Genomic DNA, 13986 nt, shown 5'->3' on the forward strand with positions numbered 1-13986 from the left:
CAACTACTTCCCCCTGCAGGCCAGCAGCTGGACATCAACAGGACTCATGTTGGCGACCAGTTTGGGTCCAAACAACTTTTTCTTGACTCATTTCCAGTTTTTTCTCACTGCGCTTCTTTCACCTTCTGGTTCTGTTTAAGCAACAAAACTACAAAAGACACCCACTCAACCTTCCCTGGCGACCACATTCATGCTGACAGGAAACAGTCAGGGCGAACTTCTCCCGGGTGGCTCCGGTTGAGAACCAAGGGAGGGTCCATGTTAGGGGTCCAGTCTGGTCAGGACAGTCCACTGTTTATCGCCTAAGACAAATAAAAGGTCCATTTCTGCCTGCCTTCAACCTCCGAGTCTCATTTGTGTGTGGACCATCAATGACGCCGTTATTTCAGCGTAGCACGTGTCGATCACGGCGTTTGTCAGCTATCAACTGCCAGAAGTTTTTGGTGGCCAGAGTTTTGTGGTGTCGGCGCTGGCGACCTCCCCCTGACCTCTCCTCACACCAACGCTGCCTTTGAACGTCTCGCCAGCATGGAGCCCTGGACAGGTAAATGTTGAACCAGATAGTTTTACTTGGTGTCAGGTGGGCGATGAAGGGTCAAAGGTCACTTGAGATGGGGGTCAGCTACTTGACTCTGGTCCAAACCAATGGTCATGATAATTCTACAATACCTGGACTTCTACAGCCCCAGGAGGCATCTGTCAGTACTGCAACAACTACTTGATGTAACAGGTTTGCTGCAGCAGAGGGCACCTGAGTTACAGTAAGGGGACACATTTTGCCCTCAGTTCAGTTTCACAGGAGACTGGTTCCTCAGGTGAGCGTCTGAGGATTTTATTGATTATGCAGTGTTTCAAAAATAGTTATATGTCAAGTTTGTCTGCATAAACACACTGATTTAGACGTTGTGTGTGTGTGTGTGTGTGTGTGTGTGTGTGAGGCATGGTGGAGAAAACGGCAACACTGGAAATCTTACTAGAAAAATATCTGGAGTTTTCCAAACATGTGGGGCGATGATGTAACCCTACACCACGAGCTCGTTATCAAGTCATCTCCCGTTTGCCTTTTTTTCTTTTGTTGCTTTGGAAACAGACTGAAGACGAAGTTCCACACAGAACAAGTGGACCAACCAGCTGTTGAGCTGCAGATGTTTATTTTCACCTTTTGCAACCAGTTGTTAGCGTTGGCTAACAGTTAGCATCAGTGGACCTGCATCTCATAGACGGCAAGTTACAATGGCTGAACGGTTCAAAAACAAACCTCAGATCACTTCCACCAATCAACTCCTCACTATTTCAGGTAAGTACATGTTCCTGCATTTCCACGACTTTATTACAACATGGTATGCAAACAGCTGCTTGATAAATGGGAGGTTAGCAGGCCATCGTGAACTGGCGAAGGGCATTAAGTTTACTGGACAGTCTGAGTTCAGGGCCCACTGAACTCCAGCTGCTCATGATTACATGAAGAAACTTATTATCTCCAGGTAAGAACTCAAAAATACAACTTCCTGTTCAGGTGACTGAACTTGGATCTGATTGGCTGCTGGACTGAGGCAGCAACTGGTGAGGGAGCAAACAAAGCTGGTGACACCTCTTCATCTGGTCTCCTAGCAACAGCTGAATTGGTGAGTGCGTGTGGCTGATCATTGACATGCTGATGATTTTTCCCTCTGAAGTTGACAAATGAATTCCGTCCTGAAGCTGCCGATCGTCGTGTTGCGGGTCTGAGACTGACCAGCTGATGACATCAGAGCCTCAAAGTGGCTGGTGGGGGTGAAACAGAGCAGAAACCTGTTGGTGTTTATTACCTCAGTTTCCACAGTCATGGAAAACCTGGAGAGGTTGTTTTAAAATGTCATTCTAGGCCTTGAAAATGTGATGAAGTCAAGTCACTGACAGCAACGTGGAAGTCTGGAGGCGTCACAGCACTGGAGCAGGTGAGGTATGGCATCTCACACTAGCAGTCAACAGGGGGCAGCATATTTCCAGGAAGCAGGGGTGTCCACCCCCCAGTAAGAAACAAGAACATGCTAGTGCATTTAGCAGGAGGGTGGGGGGGCGCAGCTGCTTCACGCACACACAGGTTGCGTCAGCAGAACCTGACATTTGTATTTGTTAACGTTTCTCTGGATGGTAAAAGCTGCTACCCATGAAGACGTGAACTTCCTGTTCAACTCCAAAAATGTAAATGTAAGCATGTGTGTTTACATATGTGTGTATGTAAACATACAAATTCATATATTTATACATATATATACATACATCTATGCATACATGCATAGATGTATGTATATATATGTATAAATATATGTTCGGCTATATTCGTGTGTGTGTGTGTGTGTGTGTGTGTGTGTGTGTGTGTGTGTGTGCGCATGTATGAATGCTGTCAATGTATTTGTTGTCTCAACATGTAACAAACAAAATTAGACACTGAAACAAACTGTTAATGTTGAAGTTGTCACTCTGCTTTGAAGTCAACGCTTTCCCCTCGGTACGTCCACCTCAGTGAAGCAACGCACAAACAGGAAGCGCGTGTGTGTGTGTGTGTGTGTGTGTGTGTGAGAGAGAGAGAGAGAGAGAGTGAGAGAAAGGGAAGCTGGTTGGGCGGTGGGGCAACTCTATTCTTGGTGACTCCTTCCTGTTTGGGTGTGGCTTCTCAACTTTATATCTGCCTGTAGTAAACACAGCACTGTGTGAGAGAAACTCTCAAATGACACACACACTCTTGGAGTTTTCATATTTAGTGACCTTTGACCTCCAGTTTGAGCAGACTGAATAGAAGCCCTTACATCATATGCTATAATTAGGGTCATGTGACCCTCTGAACACTTTCAGCTGGCAGCGAACATATCATTTTTTGTTCACATGAAGACATCATCTGAAATGTTTTTCATCAAAAAGCCAGACAAAATGGCGGCTAATTCAGCCACCTTGAGATCATCCTGCCATGTCGGCTGTCCTCAAAAGTCCCTGCACTGAAGGTTGCGGGGACATCAGTCAGTCTGCAGCTTTGTGAGGACACTTCTGTCCATATAGATTGTATTTGGAAGAAGAAACTGGCAACTGCGTTAGCTTGCTAGCTACAACAGTTTACTGACTTCAGAGATGACCGGTAACCTGGTTTAAAAGAAATGGCTGGTGAGCTGATGGCGCTATCAAAGCAGTGGCTTTGTTTGGATCTCTAAAGGAAAATCAGCCCATTTTTAGCAGCTGTCACCCCACTTGTGTTGCAACCTAAGTGAAGGTGGCTGCTAACATTAGCCTGCTTCAAGTTACCATCAGCTTCAGGCAAGGGTCTTCTTCAGCGGTGCAGTGGCGTGAATGTTGAGCCACACTACGCAGATGAGCTAACACCACGTCACGCCTCTGTTCCCGTGTTCTCAGTGTCTGAATAGGAAATTTCAGGATCAACTCCAGGTGACAGTCCTCAGCATCACCATTGACTCTGTTTCATTTATGCAGATATTGCTTGATGTCCATCCAGCATCGAACCAGCAACCCTTAGGTTGCTCGATGGCCACGCGACCTCTGAGCCACGCCACCGCCCTCTATAATGCTTGCTATTTTCTAGTAAAAGTTGCTGAGTGTTTTGCTGCTCAGTTGGTGTCCAGCGGCAGAGGAGGAAGTGACATCAGTGCATATTTGTTGTTCAAGTACACGTCAGTGCTTGAGGACAGCACCTCGCTTGGCGTGGCAGGAACCTGCCAGCGCTGCCTCCATCGTAGCGTCTCAGCTTCTGCTCGGTGGTGAGGCCAGGGACCTCGGATGGCGAAATGTGGCGTGATGCAGCAACTTCAGAAATTCTTTTGAAATGCTTGGTGACAGCACACAAGGTCACAAGGTCAAAGTGGTGTTAACTTGACTCTGTCTACTTTTGAAAAATACCCAAAATGAAACTACACAACCCCCCACTCTGAACTTTGACGTCACATTCTTGTGTTTGTGGCTCAAGTGAACGCAACGGCACGAACGCCACATTTACTTCAAAGAAGTCAAGCAAAATCCAGTCCAGGAAACCAGATTTCTTTGCCTTTCATTTTCTGTGTTTCACCTCCATTTATCTGACATGGCCATTAAGGACCTGCAGCTGCGCCTGCACCGACGACGCAGGTGCGACGCGTCATCGTTGGTGATTTAAACAATGGAAATGAGGTCATTTAATTTAGTAAATGAACCTGTGAAAAAGTCTTTGGTCTTCAGGAAGAGGGAAGCAGCTGAGAGCCAGACTGAGTACAAGGAGCAGTCCAGTAGCTCTAAAACAGGAAGTTCAATCAGGCGACCTTCAAAATAAAGAGGTAACATCCGCCCTGCTGACCTTAGTTAAGTTTTCTTTGTTATTGTTGTTTTTTTTACCTCTCCTGTTTCTAGATTTTTACATGTTTTTTTTTAACGGCATTCTGCAGTGTGTCAAAACGTGAGGAAACGGAAATGTCGGACCAAATATTTCATGTGGCAAATACCAATAATTTCAGTACATTGTTAGATCAGTCTGTTTATATTTGTCAGAACATTGACGGTTCATTACATGCCATCATGCTGGTCACCATTTTGTTAAATTGCAAAGAAGTTTTTAAAGTTGCAAAACCAAATCATTTCACACTTTAAATGATACAAATATTGTTTACAACACCAAAAAATGTTATGAAGTGTCATTCTAGGGCGTTGAGGCTTTTATTTTGAAAGTAGAGACAGGAGCCGCCTGCTCGCGCCGCGCCGCGCCGCGCTTGACGTAATCGCGGCGGCAGCAGGAGGGAGCGGCTCTGGTCGAGCGACACTAGCAGACAGCGGGAGAGAGAGAGCGAGCGCAGAGGAGCGGACGGGTGGATGACTGTGAGTACCGCTTCCCTTCCCTCTCTTTCTCCATTCTCGCCTTTCCTCTCATGCTTCCCTCCATCACGGGGACGTGGGTTTACCCGGGACGGACCGGGACACATCCTGACAGACAGGCAGGGCAGCGAGGGGGAGCAGGCCGAGCTGGGCTGGGTTTGCGGAAGCGACCGGCGGACAGACGGACAGGCGGGCGGGCGGAGAGACGGACAGATCGGACCGTGTTCATCATAATGCTGGTTATAAACCCCGACAGACGGGGAGGACCATCATGGCGGGTGTTTGTTTCACCTCCAAAGAGATCTCTGTGTTCCAGCTAGCAGTTCTTCCCGGTCCAGACAGCGGGGCCTGCTGGCAGAGCTGGCCGGGCATAGAGCGTTCCAAGACGGGTTTAGAGCCGCGGAACTCCCGTTGCCCCGCTGGAGAAATAAGAGCGGAAGTCATTTATTAGAGTTGAGGAGTTTGGAGGAAGCGGTCTTCGTCCCCGGTTGTCTGTCGGTCTACCTGTCTGAGTGTGTGGACGAGGCTTGGTTTTACTCCTGTAGTACTGTCAGCCACACACACACACACACACACACACACACTCTTTGAGTACTGACAGGCCCCACCTAGTTCTGGTTGACTCAGGGATCTGGGAGTGTTGGAGAGTCAATCTTTCTCCTCCGCCAACTTCACTAGATTAACATCATGATGCCTTCAGGTTCTGTTGGATAAAGCAGAGTTTCACTTCATCTCAGGTTTCGCTATTGTGGATGGCTCATTTCTCGGTTTAACGTTGACACAAGTCATACATTCGGATTTGGGTTCTCATCCCAAATGTTTCTGACCACCTTTTAGAAAATTAAGGATTTTTTTTCAAGGTAAAGCTGCGTTTCATCTCACCCGTTGTCAGTGGTGTCATATCCCTCTTTTCACCCTCTAGTAGCTATTGAGCTGTCGCTGTAGCTGCAGTAACCACGCTAGGCTACAACAGGATTTACTTTGCCACCCGCCGTTCGCTGTATGTGTAGTTCCTGTGTCTAATGCTACATTCCCAAGCTAACGTAACATGCTAATGTTACTTGTAGCTAAATGCTAACTGACCGAATGTAGCACGACTAAAACAAATCGGTGACCTCATCTGTGAAAAAGTGTTTCAGGGCAAAGTCGCACCAAACTGATATCAAACAGTCAGCGCTAACGAAGCCTGAGCATCATGGGAATAAGCCAGGAGGCCGCAGTCCACTGTCAACTAGAAATAACACTGCCCTCCAGCAGGTGCCAGTGGACTGTTCTAAAAGGGAAACAGGAAGTTCTTGGACTCTTGACATCAACAAAACCAATGCTGTGCGTTCCCTCGTGATGCAGCTGGTCGCTGCTCTGGTTTACCAGAATTTCGTGATGGTGGGCTTCACTCGCCTACGCGGGATTGTATTTCGTCGTCCTTGCAGCTTTTCAAAGTATCCCTTGACAACACAAGCTTGCTAGCCAGCTAGCTAGGAGCAACCTGCATGATGAAGATGTGACGATGACGGTTTGGGTGGTGGCGATGGCGCGTCTATCGGGTGAAACCATTAATGGCCCTCGTAAGAGAAGGTAGTTTTCTGCTAATGTTGTTTTGCAGGAGCACCTTTGCTGCATCCTGGCCGTAGCTCCGCCCCCAGTGGTTATGATTGGCTGACATCTTAGTTTTCTCTTGGTTTGGCGATGCAAGGCTGCTGACTTGCTGAAGCTGATCAGCCAATCAGAGGGAACCGCCGTGCCATCTGCTGGTGCTTAAACCTGCTTCATCTGGCACAAAAAACCCTGCCTAGTCTGGTTAGTGGCCATGGTTGACCCGAAGCACTCAGCTCCCCTGATGACCCACGTGACCTCCTGACCTCAGTGAACGGTGCGTTCACAGGCCACATCACATAGCTGGCCACGCTGATGTCTCCCTGAGCGGAGCGGCGTGACGTTCCTGTGGACGTTCCCTTCCCCGCAGCTGCCTCGACTCCCTGAACTCGCCGGGACTTGTTGATTCCAGTCAAGGGGGCGTAGCGCGGCAGCTCCTCGCCACACCTTCAGCCCCTCAACCACGTCTGAACTTCCTGTTCCCACTTGGTTCGGTCACGCATGCTGATGCTCAGGGACTCTGGGGATTGGAGGTTTTGTCCTCTGGCGTGTCCCTCATACGGTTCTACTTCAAACACTCCTGTGTGTCACACGACCAGGAGTACATGTGCAGTAGTTAAACCTTGCGAGGACTTCTAGAAAAGCTTTTTTGTGGGTTTAGATTTTGAATCCTGCTCGTTTGGTTCCACTCACTGGAATTTGATTAACTTGGTTGATATTTTTTATGGTTTGATGAGCTTTGATATGATCCATGTTGGTGTGGTTGGGACTGCCCGCAGGTTAGGGTTCGTATCGCTGTTTCTACGGTAACAGCGGAGAAACCACAAAACGTCATGATCTGCTTTCAGGAGACGTCGCTGTCATAGATTTAATCAGCCGCTCGAACAGAAAAACAAATGAGCAAACCAGCGATGTTTACCTGAAGTAGATGAATTAAAATAAAAGATCAAGAATCAGAAATTAAAGATTGATAAGTGAACATCAGGAGGTCGTGGCTTTGTGAAATTATTTGATAAAAATAAATTCTGAGAATCCCAGTGAATACGAGAGTAGACCTGGAACCCGAGGTCCTGGATCACGTCCTCGTTGCCCCGTCGCGTCTGAGTGGCGGTCCAGGGACCCCCAGAACCTGCACTCCGCGGTGGTGAAAGAGAGAACAAAAGAGAACTTGTTCCCTCGATTTAAGCTGTTCCCTCAAGTCGCTTCCATTTACTAGATGATGTGTCCTGGAGAACATGGAGGGAACACGTGGCGCCCTGGGCCTCAAATGAATTCAATTGAGAAAATGGTTCTATCTCGTGGCCACAAAATACCTGAGTTGAGGGAACAAGTTCCAGCTGCATGTCGGGAGGTGTGAGAGCGGCAGGGTGACAGCATGAAGGTGCCCTCATGTGTTCATCCTCACGTTCCCTTCATGTCTCCCACTTGTTAAGGTGTTTGTTTACTGGTCGACGAGTCAACAATCATGGTGTTGGTTGGTCGTCCAGCTCTGTGGGAACCGCCGGGGATTGTGGGTAAAAAAGAGATGGCGGTTAAAGAACGATGTGAATATTGAGTCCTGACACACATGCAGTTATCTCGTCTCCGTGGTAACCCTGACAGACCCTCATTAGCAGCATGGAGGAGCTGTGTGTGTGTGTGTGTGTGTGGGGCATGTTGCTTCTTGTTGCTGCAAACACACAGCGAGGCGTCACTGGTATGTACACACATTTATACACACATGGTGTCATAGCAACAGAAACTGAGAAGGATTCCGTTGCTGTGACATCACCACCAGCTGTGTGACCATGTGACCTCTGTTGTTTTGACCCAACCCAGATGTATGCTGGGTAATTATCCTCCCTGCTGAGAGAGGAAGTCATTGTGTGTGTAATTGATAGTTCTACATCACCAGGTGCTTTTGAGCAGTGGGCGGGGCTTCCTGTGACGCTGCTACCTGATTGGCTGCTGTAGTAATCGTTCTCTCTCTCTCTCTCTCTCTCTCTCTCGCCCAGCAGACAGACCGTCAGGATGCGTGAATACAAACTGGTTGTTTTAGGATCAGGAGGAGTCGGCAAGTCAGCTTTGGTAAGATCCCGCCGGCTCACGTCTGGCTTTTATCGGCAATGAGCAGGTTTCATCAACACGGTGTTTATAGGCTCCGCCTCCAATTGGCATTGACATAAACACCACACGATGGCGTTGTGCCCGGCACTTCCTGCTGTACTGGTCATTAAAGGGGCAGTTCACCCAAATGAGAAACTCAGTCAGGCTCCGCTGGCCCACGGATGGAGGAGCTCCAGGCCCTGTCCCTCCAACGCCACCTGTGACCTCATGGTCGCAGGAGTGTTTGTCATCAGGACAGAAGCTGTCAGGCTTGGTTTCACCAGACTTGGTGGTAGGGCTGGGCCCAGGAAGGGCCATTAAAATTCCAGGTCAGATGAGTCACAGCGCCATCTAGTGGTCACAGGAAGTGCTATTTGTACCTCAGTGCTCCTTCCTTGTTTAACCTCCCTGAGCCCCCCAGCGCCGGGGGGCTGGACCGTCAGCCAACAGGACGTTTGCTTCTGTTCACCTTCACATGTCTGAATGATCGAGGTCTGTCACGTGTTTAAGTTCAACCCTCATGTTCAGTGAGAATCTGCTGTGTGTGTGTGTGTGAGAGAGAGAGAGAGATGAATCTACTTCCTGTTTGAGTGCAACAATGAGGAGCTTCAGTCCCCAAGATAGAAAGGAGACGAGTCAGTGTGTCACGTTAATTCCATTCTAATGACTTTGAATAGAGACGAGAACAGAGCTCCATTAACACGCCTGGCCTACTTCTGTCTCTTCACCCCCAGACCGTCCAGTTTGTTCAGGGAATCTTTGTGGAGAAGTACGACCCCACGATAGAAGATTCCTACAGGAAGGTGAGAATGATGAGTATTAAAACTAAAATCCAGCTTGGTCATTTGAAGATGAATCATTCGAATCCCAAACTAAGACAAAGAAATATCCTAATTCTGGGAATATTTAAATTGCGTCAAAATTCTGACATCATCAAATAAAGTGCAACTGCAGCATCAGTTCCAACTGGACCATGAAACCAGAACCAGGGGACGGCGATTCATCAAGGGGCAGTGCGGCACTGAACCACTGGAGACTGTGGGAGGGTAAACTGGTGGAACTGGGAGAACCTAGAGTGAGGATTCATCATGGCGACAGACAGAGCTGGTCGTAGAGCCGCACCGGCCGAGCTGCAACGCTCCCCCAGGTCTTCAGCGGTGGTGATGAGGGTGGTGAGCTGATGGCTCTTCCTCTCTGTTTCTGTCTCTGCAGCAAGTGGAAGTGGACGGTCAGCAGTGCATGTTGGAGATTCTGGACACAGCAGGAACAGTGAGACTCCTCCCACCAGCATCATCATCACCATCTTCATCCTGGTTTAACAAACACACATCAGTCAAGCGCCATGTTTCCATGTGTTCTTGAGTTTCATCCACACTGACATGTTTCCAGCAAGTATGAGTACAGTATCAATATTTGCAGATTTATTATCATTCCTGATGATGATGATAAAAAATGTAAGACTGTGAACGAGCGCTGCAGCTCAGGTCCACGCTCTCTGACTCACACGTGAACCAGCAGGAAATCCGAGCAGCCCTGCAGCCGTGTTTCCCTCCTCTCCATCTTCTGTCGGGTTCTGGGATCGAAAGCAGAACTTCCTGTTAACAGTTCGCAAGTTTGATCTGGACTCAGCCCTCCAGGGGGCGTTGCACACCTGTAATTTTGGTCTTGACCAAACCAGGAGGATGTGTACGTGGATGGAGGGAAGGTGGTGTGTGTGTGCGTGCACGCGTGCGTCCCTGAGTGTGTGTGTGTGTGTCCCTCTGTAGGAGCAGTTCACGGCCATGAGAGACCTGTACATGAAGAACGGCCAGGGCTTCGCTCTGGTCTACTCCATCACGGCTCAGTCCACCTTCAATGACCTGCAGGACCTCCGAGAGCAGATCCTCAGAGTGAAGGACACCGAGGACGTATGCCCCACACACACGCACACACACAGAGTTTGAGACTTCTTAAATGGTAAAGAGACAAATGTACTCTAATCTCCTTTACTGAAGCTGAAGTTTCAACAATGAACTTTGAATTTGGTACCTTTTTGGCGATATTTCCACCAATACATCCGATTCCTTGATGGCGGACCCTAATGTACCAGTACTTGATTCATTATGGAGTCATCTGGTTAGAAAGTGGAATCAGAGAAGGTGATGGAAGACTCCCAGACCCTGGACCAGCCCGCTGGAAACACTGGCGACATCTGCTGGTCAGGTTCTGGTGCTGCAGCAGAATGTTCCCGTACGGTGACATCATTGCTATTCCCTCATGGTTGAGTTGTATTGTAAAGTCCACAGCTGTGCTTTCTGACAGTCGACTTGTGGAACTCGTGTGTGACTTCGTCGGTCCTGACCTCAACAGGCCGTGGGACGTTCAAAAAAGAAGTCAGAAGCAGATTTGAGCATCAGTCACGAAGCTGGTTCTGTTGCATCCGCGTCATAAACCTGGGAGCTAAAGGCTGTGTGTGGTGTTCAGGTTCCCATGATCCTGGTGGGGAATAAATGTGACCTGGAGGTGGAGCGTGTGGTGGCGAAAGATTCAGGCATCGGCCTCGCCCGCCAGTGGAACTCCTGCGCCTTCTTGGAGACTTCAGCCAAGAGCAAGATCAACGTCAATGAGGTGACCACATCAGTGCTGACATGGTACTGGTCCAGTAGCACTGAGTCCAGTCTGCAATAGTCCCACATCGGGTCGGTGGAGCCGAGTCCAGGGGGTCAAGGGGGTTTTTGGCGGAGTGTTGGGTGATTGTCAGAAATCAGATCTGTAGTTCACACTATTTTGAAAGGGCCCTAACAAACCGGTTTCCCAGAGCGATATCCTTGTTTTAGGGCTCCATTTGCCAGCGTGTGTCTTTCTGGTCATAAAGTCCTTATTGACTGGGCTCCTTGGACTACAAGAATACCTCACCCTTGACATGCTAACCTCCTGCTGGACTACAAAAACACCTCATTCCTGCTGCACTCTATTGGCACCATGTCAATAAAATTGAAATGAATGAACTGAGGGGCCTCCAACATGCGTGTTTCTGATAAACCCTTTTTTTTTTTTTTTTGGTAGATCTTCTATGACCTGGTGCGGCAGATTAACAGGAAGAGTCCGGTTCCAGGGAAAGCCCGCAAAAAGTCCACCTGTCAGCTTCTCTAATGACAGGTACGATTCTTGCACCTTCCTGAACTGTGCATCCGTTTCTACACGCTCACCGTCTCTTTCTCTCTCCAGTTTTCTGCTCTCCTGACCGACAACCAACCAGTCAACCAATCACAGGACATCTTCCAACTTGCCACGCCCCTTTAACACAACTGTGTCATCATCAACATCAGCCACCTCTGACCTCTGACCCCATGAAAACCACGTCTCCCTTCTCCTCACCACACTGTCTAACAGAGACTGTTGCCTTGGAAACATTAAAACCAAACATAAAAAGACTGTGGCGGTGGCGATGATGATGATGATGAAGATTCTGATGTTACAGGAATGGGGGCTGCCCAAACAACTGCGCAAATTTAAAGTTTCCCATCATGCTCTATGCTCAGCCATTTCAAGTGGCCTCCTGCTTTGATTTTAGATGTTTATTTTGCTTGGTGTCCCTGACGTGGACTCTTCTCCAGCAGTCCTGAGCCATCCACATGCCTCTGTCAGCCGTGGTGATGTCACAGCAAACATGGCTGACCTTGTGTGTGGCTCTGGTCCGACCTGTGGATCCATACAGTGATTATTATTACAGTGGTTGTTTTTATGTGAAAAGATATAAAGGTCATTTAATGTTTTTTTTTGTTGTTTTAGGGGTTGGGGGGTGCAGCAGGTCGGAGGTCAGCTCACTGTGTTGGTAGATTAACTAGCTAATTAGCTGCAGCCGTGGCAACGGATGTTCTGAGTGATCTACATGTGCTATTTGTTTGATTTTTAGCTGTTTAAACTCTTTTAATATGTGCTCATCGCCCTGGGTAACAAGCAGCCGGTCACATATGACATTCAAAACAAATGCTCACAACGTGGCTGTTTGTGGGGTGTTGGCATCACGAGTGCACCCAAAAAAAGCAACATGGCTGCTGTGAGCTAGCCTGTAGTCAATGAATTATCAATGATGTCACCAACAATGTGTGGTGTGTTAGTGTTGTTAGCTCCTAGTGCTAATAGCTCTCAAGATGTGCTGAAAGAAAGCTAGCAAATAAATAGAAACAAATAGATGATGGTTGCTGCAGGCTAGGCTAACATCTACCTGTAGGCTAGCTCCTAGTCTTGAATGTATTAGCAGTGTTGTGCGTGAGTGAACAATGCTAATACAGTGGTTCAAATTCACTCTGAAACACAAATGATTGCTGCCAGCTAGCTTGTCAGCTGCCAGCTAGTATTAATGAGTGTTGGTAGGAAACGGGCCAGTATTTGTATGAGTAGCATTGTGGTTCCAAGGTGTTTGCTAGCTGCAAGCTAGCTTTTTTGTTAATATTCTGGAGGATGAAATATATGTGGTTTGCAGTGGTACAAAGCAAACTAAATGCTTAGAAACATTTAAAAGTGACTTTCTTAGGCTCCTGAAATTTGTTTTCAAAAAGAGCCTCAAAATTTAGAAGAAAAAACAAAGGACTAATAATTGCAGTTAAAGGTATTGGGTCAACACACACACACACTTTGTAATCATGTCAAGTGTTTGTTGAGCTTTTTGTTGCATCACTGCAAGTGGCCACTAGAGGGTGGCGCTGTACCCGGCTCTCCTTACATCCATGGTGATCGTAGCTGTGGGCTAAATTGCTAGCATAGTGTCCTGGTGAGCTGACCTTTGATCTGCTCAGGGCAGACATGTTGCCTTTAGACAGCAGACTCACGCTGGTCCAGTACTCTCCCTGTGCGTGTGCGTGGTTTTGTGTGCGCGCGCTGCATTACATCAAAATATTAACCATATTATTACTGATATTAATATTATTAACACGATGCATCAGAGAGGGAAACACTGAATCTGTTCTGACTCAGCTGTCCGTGCGCGGAGGATCAAACCCGAGCGGAACAGTAGCGTTGGAGCCTCCGTGTCGTCTGCTGCTCACCGTGCGTGCTCACGCTTCAGCACGCTGCCAGTGTCAGTGAGGGCTGCTGCCGACTCGCTCGTGGGCCTGTCAGTCAAAGACGAGAGTTGAACTAAAATCTCTGATGTTTCACAGTAGCATGGCTGGTGGTGACCTGTTGGGCTTGAAGCCGACCCACATCTTAAGTTGGGGCGTTTTGTTTTTGTTTTGTTTTTTTTATAAGCCACCAAAAGCCTTTGAATATCTGTCATCTGTTTGAAATGTGAGTGTTGGGCTTTTAAATCCAGTAGGCTGGCCTGGTGACCTGTGTGAGCACGGTGTTGCACTAACAGGAGTGCTGCTGTACAGTGTGGTACTGTTGTCATTCGTTAGGTTCTGCTCCAGTACGTTCCGTCACGTAGCATGTTGGTATTCTGTCAGTCCGACCTCCTGGAGGTGCTGCAGCAGTTTGCATGCCGAACAGAAGCTTCCACAC

The 13986-nt window shown here is 48.1% G+C and overlaps 1 protein-coding gene across 5 annotated transcripts; it reads left to right on the forward strand.

Moving 5' to 3' along the window:
• The first annotated feature begins 4157 nt into the window (after nt 1-4157).
• Nucleotides 4158-12260, forward strand: LOC147262589 (ras-related protein Rap-1b). 5 transcript variants are annotated; one of them, XM_086201606.1, is made up of 9 exons: nt 4158-4295; nt 4684-4830; nt 8418-8487; nt 9240-9308; nt 9718-9774; nt 10272-10412; nt 10969-11112; nt 11551-11643; nt 11713-12260. In XM_086201606.1, exons 3-8 carry the CDS (start codon nt 8431-8433, stop codon nt 11635-11637), a joined length of 555 nt encoding a protein of 184 aa, XP_086057732.1. In that variant the 5' UTR covers nt 4158-4295; nt 4684-4830; nt 8418-8430; the 3' UTR covers nt 11638-11643; nt 11713-12260. The 5 variants fall into 5 exon arrangements, with proteins under 5 accessions (XP_086057732.1, XP_086057733.1, XP_086057735.1 ...); XM_086201607.1 differs by having other exon boundaries at nt 4163-4295; nt 4687-4830; XM_086201609.1 differs by having other exon boundaries at nt 4171-4295; nt 4648-4830; nt 8415-8487.
• Nucleotides 12261-13986: the final 1726 nt, after the last annotated feature.

The sequence above is a fragment of the Aulostomus chinensis genome, chromosome 4 (assembly GCF_037954235.1).
Source record: "Aulostomus chinensis isolate RoL2024-O1b breed Wild chromosome 4, RoL_Achi_v1.0, whole genome shotgun sequence".
NCBI lineage: Eukaryota > Metazoa > Chordata > Actinopteri > Syngnathiformes > Aulostomidae > Aulostomus > Aulostomus chinensis.

Coding starts and splice junctions, on each gene's coding strand:
- LOC147262589 (XM_086201606.1), top strand. CDS start 8,431: ATGCGTGAATACAAACTGGTTGTTTTAGGATCAGGAGGAGTCGGCAAG. Junction 8,488..9,239: donor GAGTCGGCAAGTCAGCTTTG/GTAAGATCCCGC, acceptor CTTCACCCCCAG/ACCGTCCAGTTTGTTCAGGG. Junction 9,309..9,717: donor TAGAAGATTCCTACAGGAAG/GTGAGAATGATG, acceptor CTGTCTCTGCAG/CAAGTGGAAGTGGACGGTCA.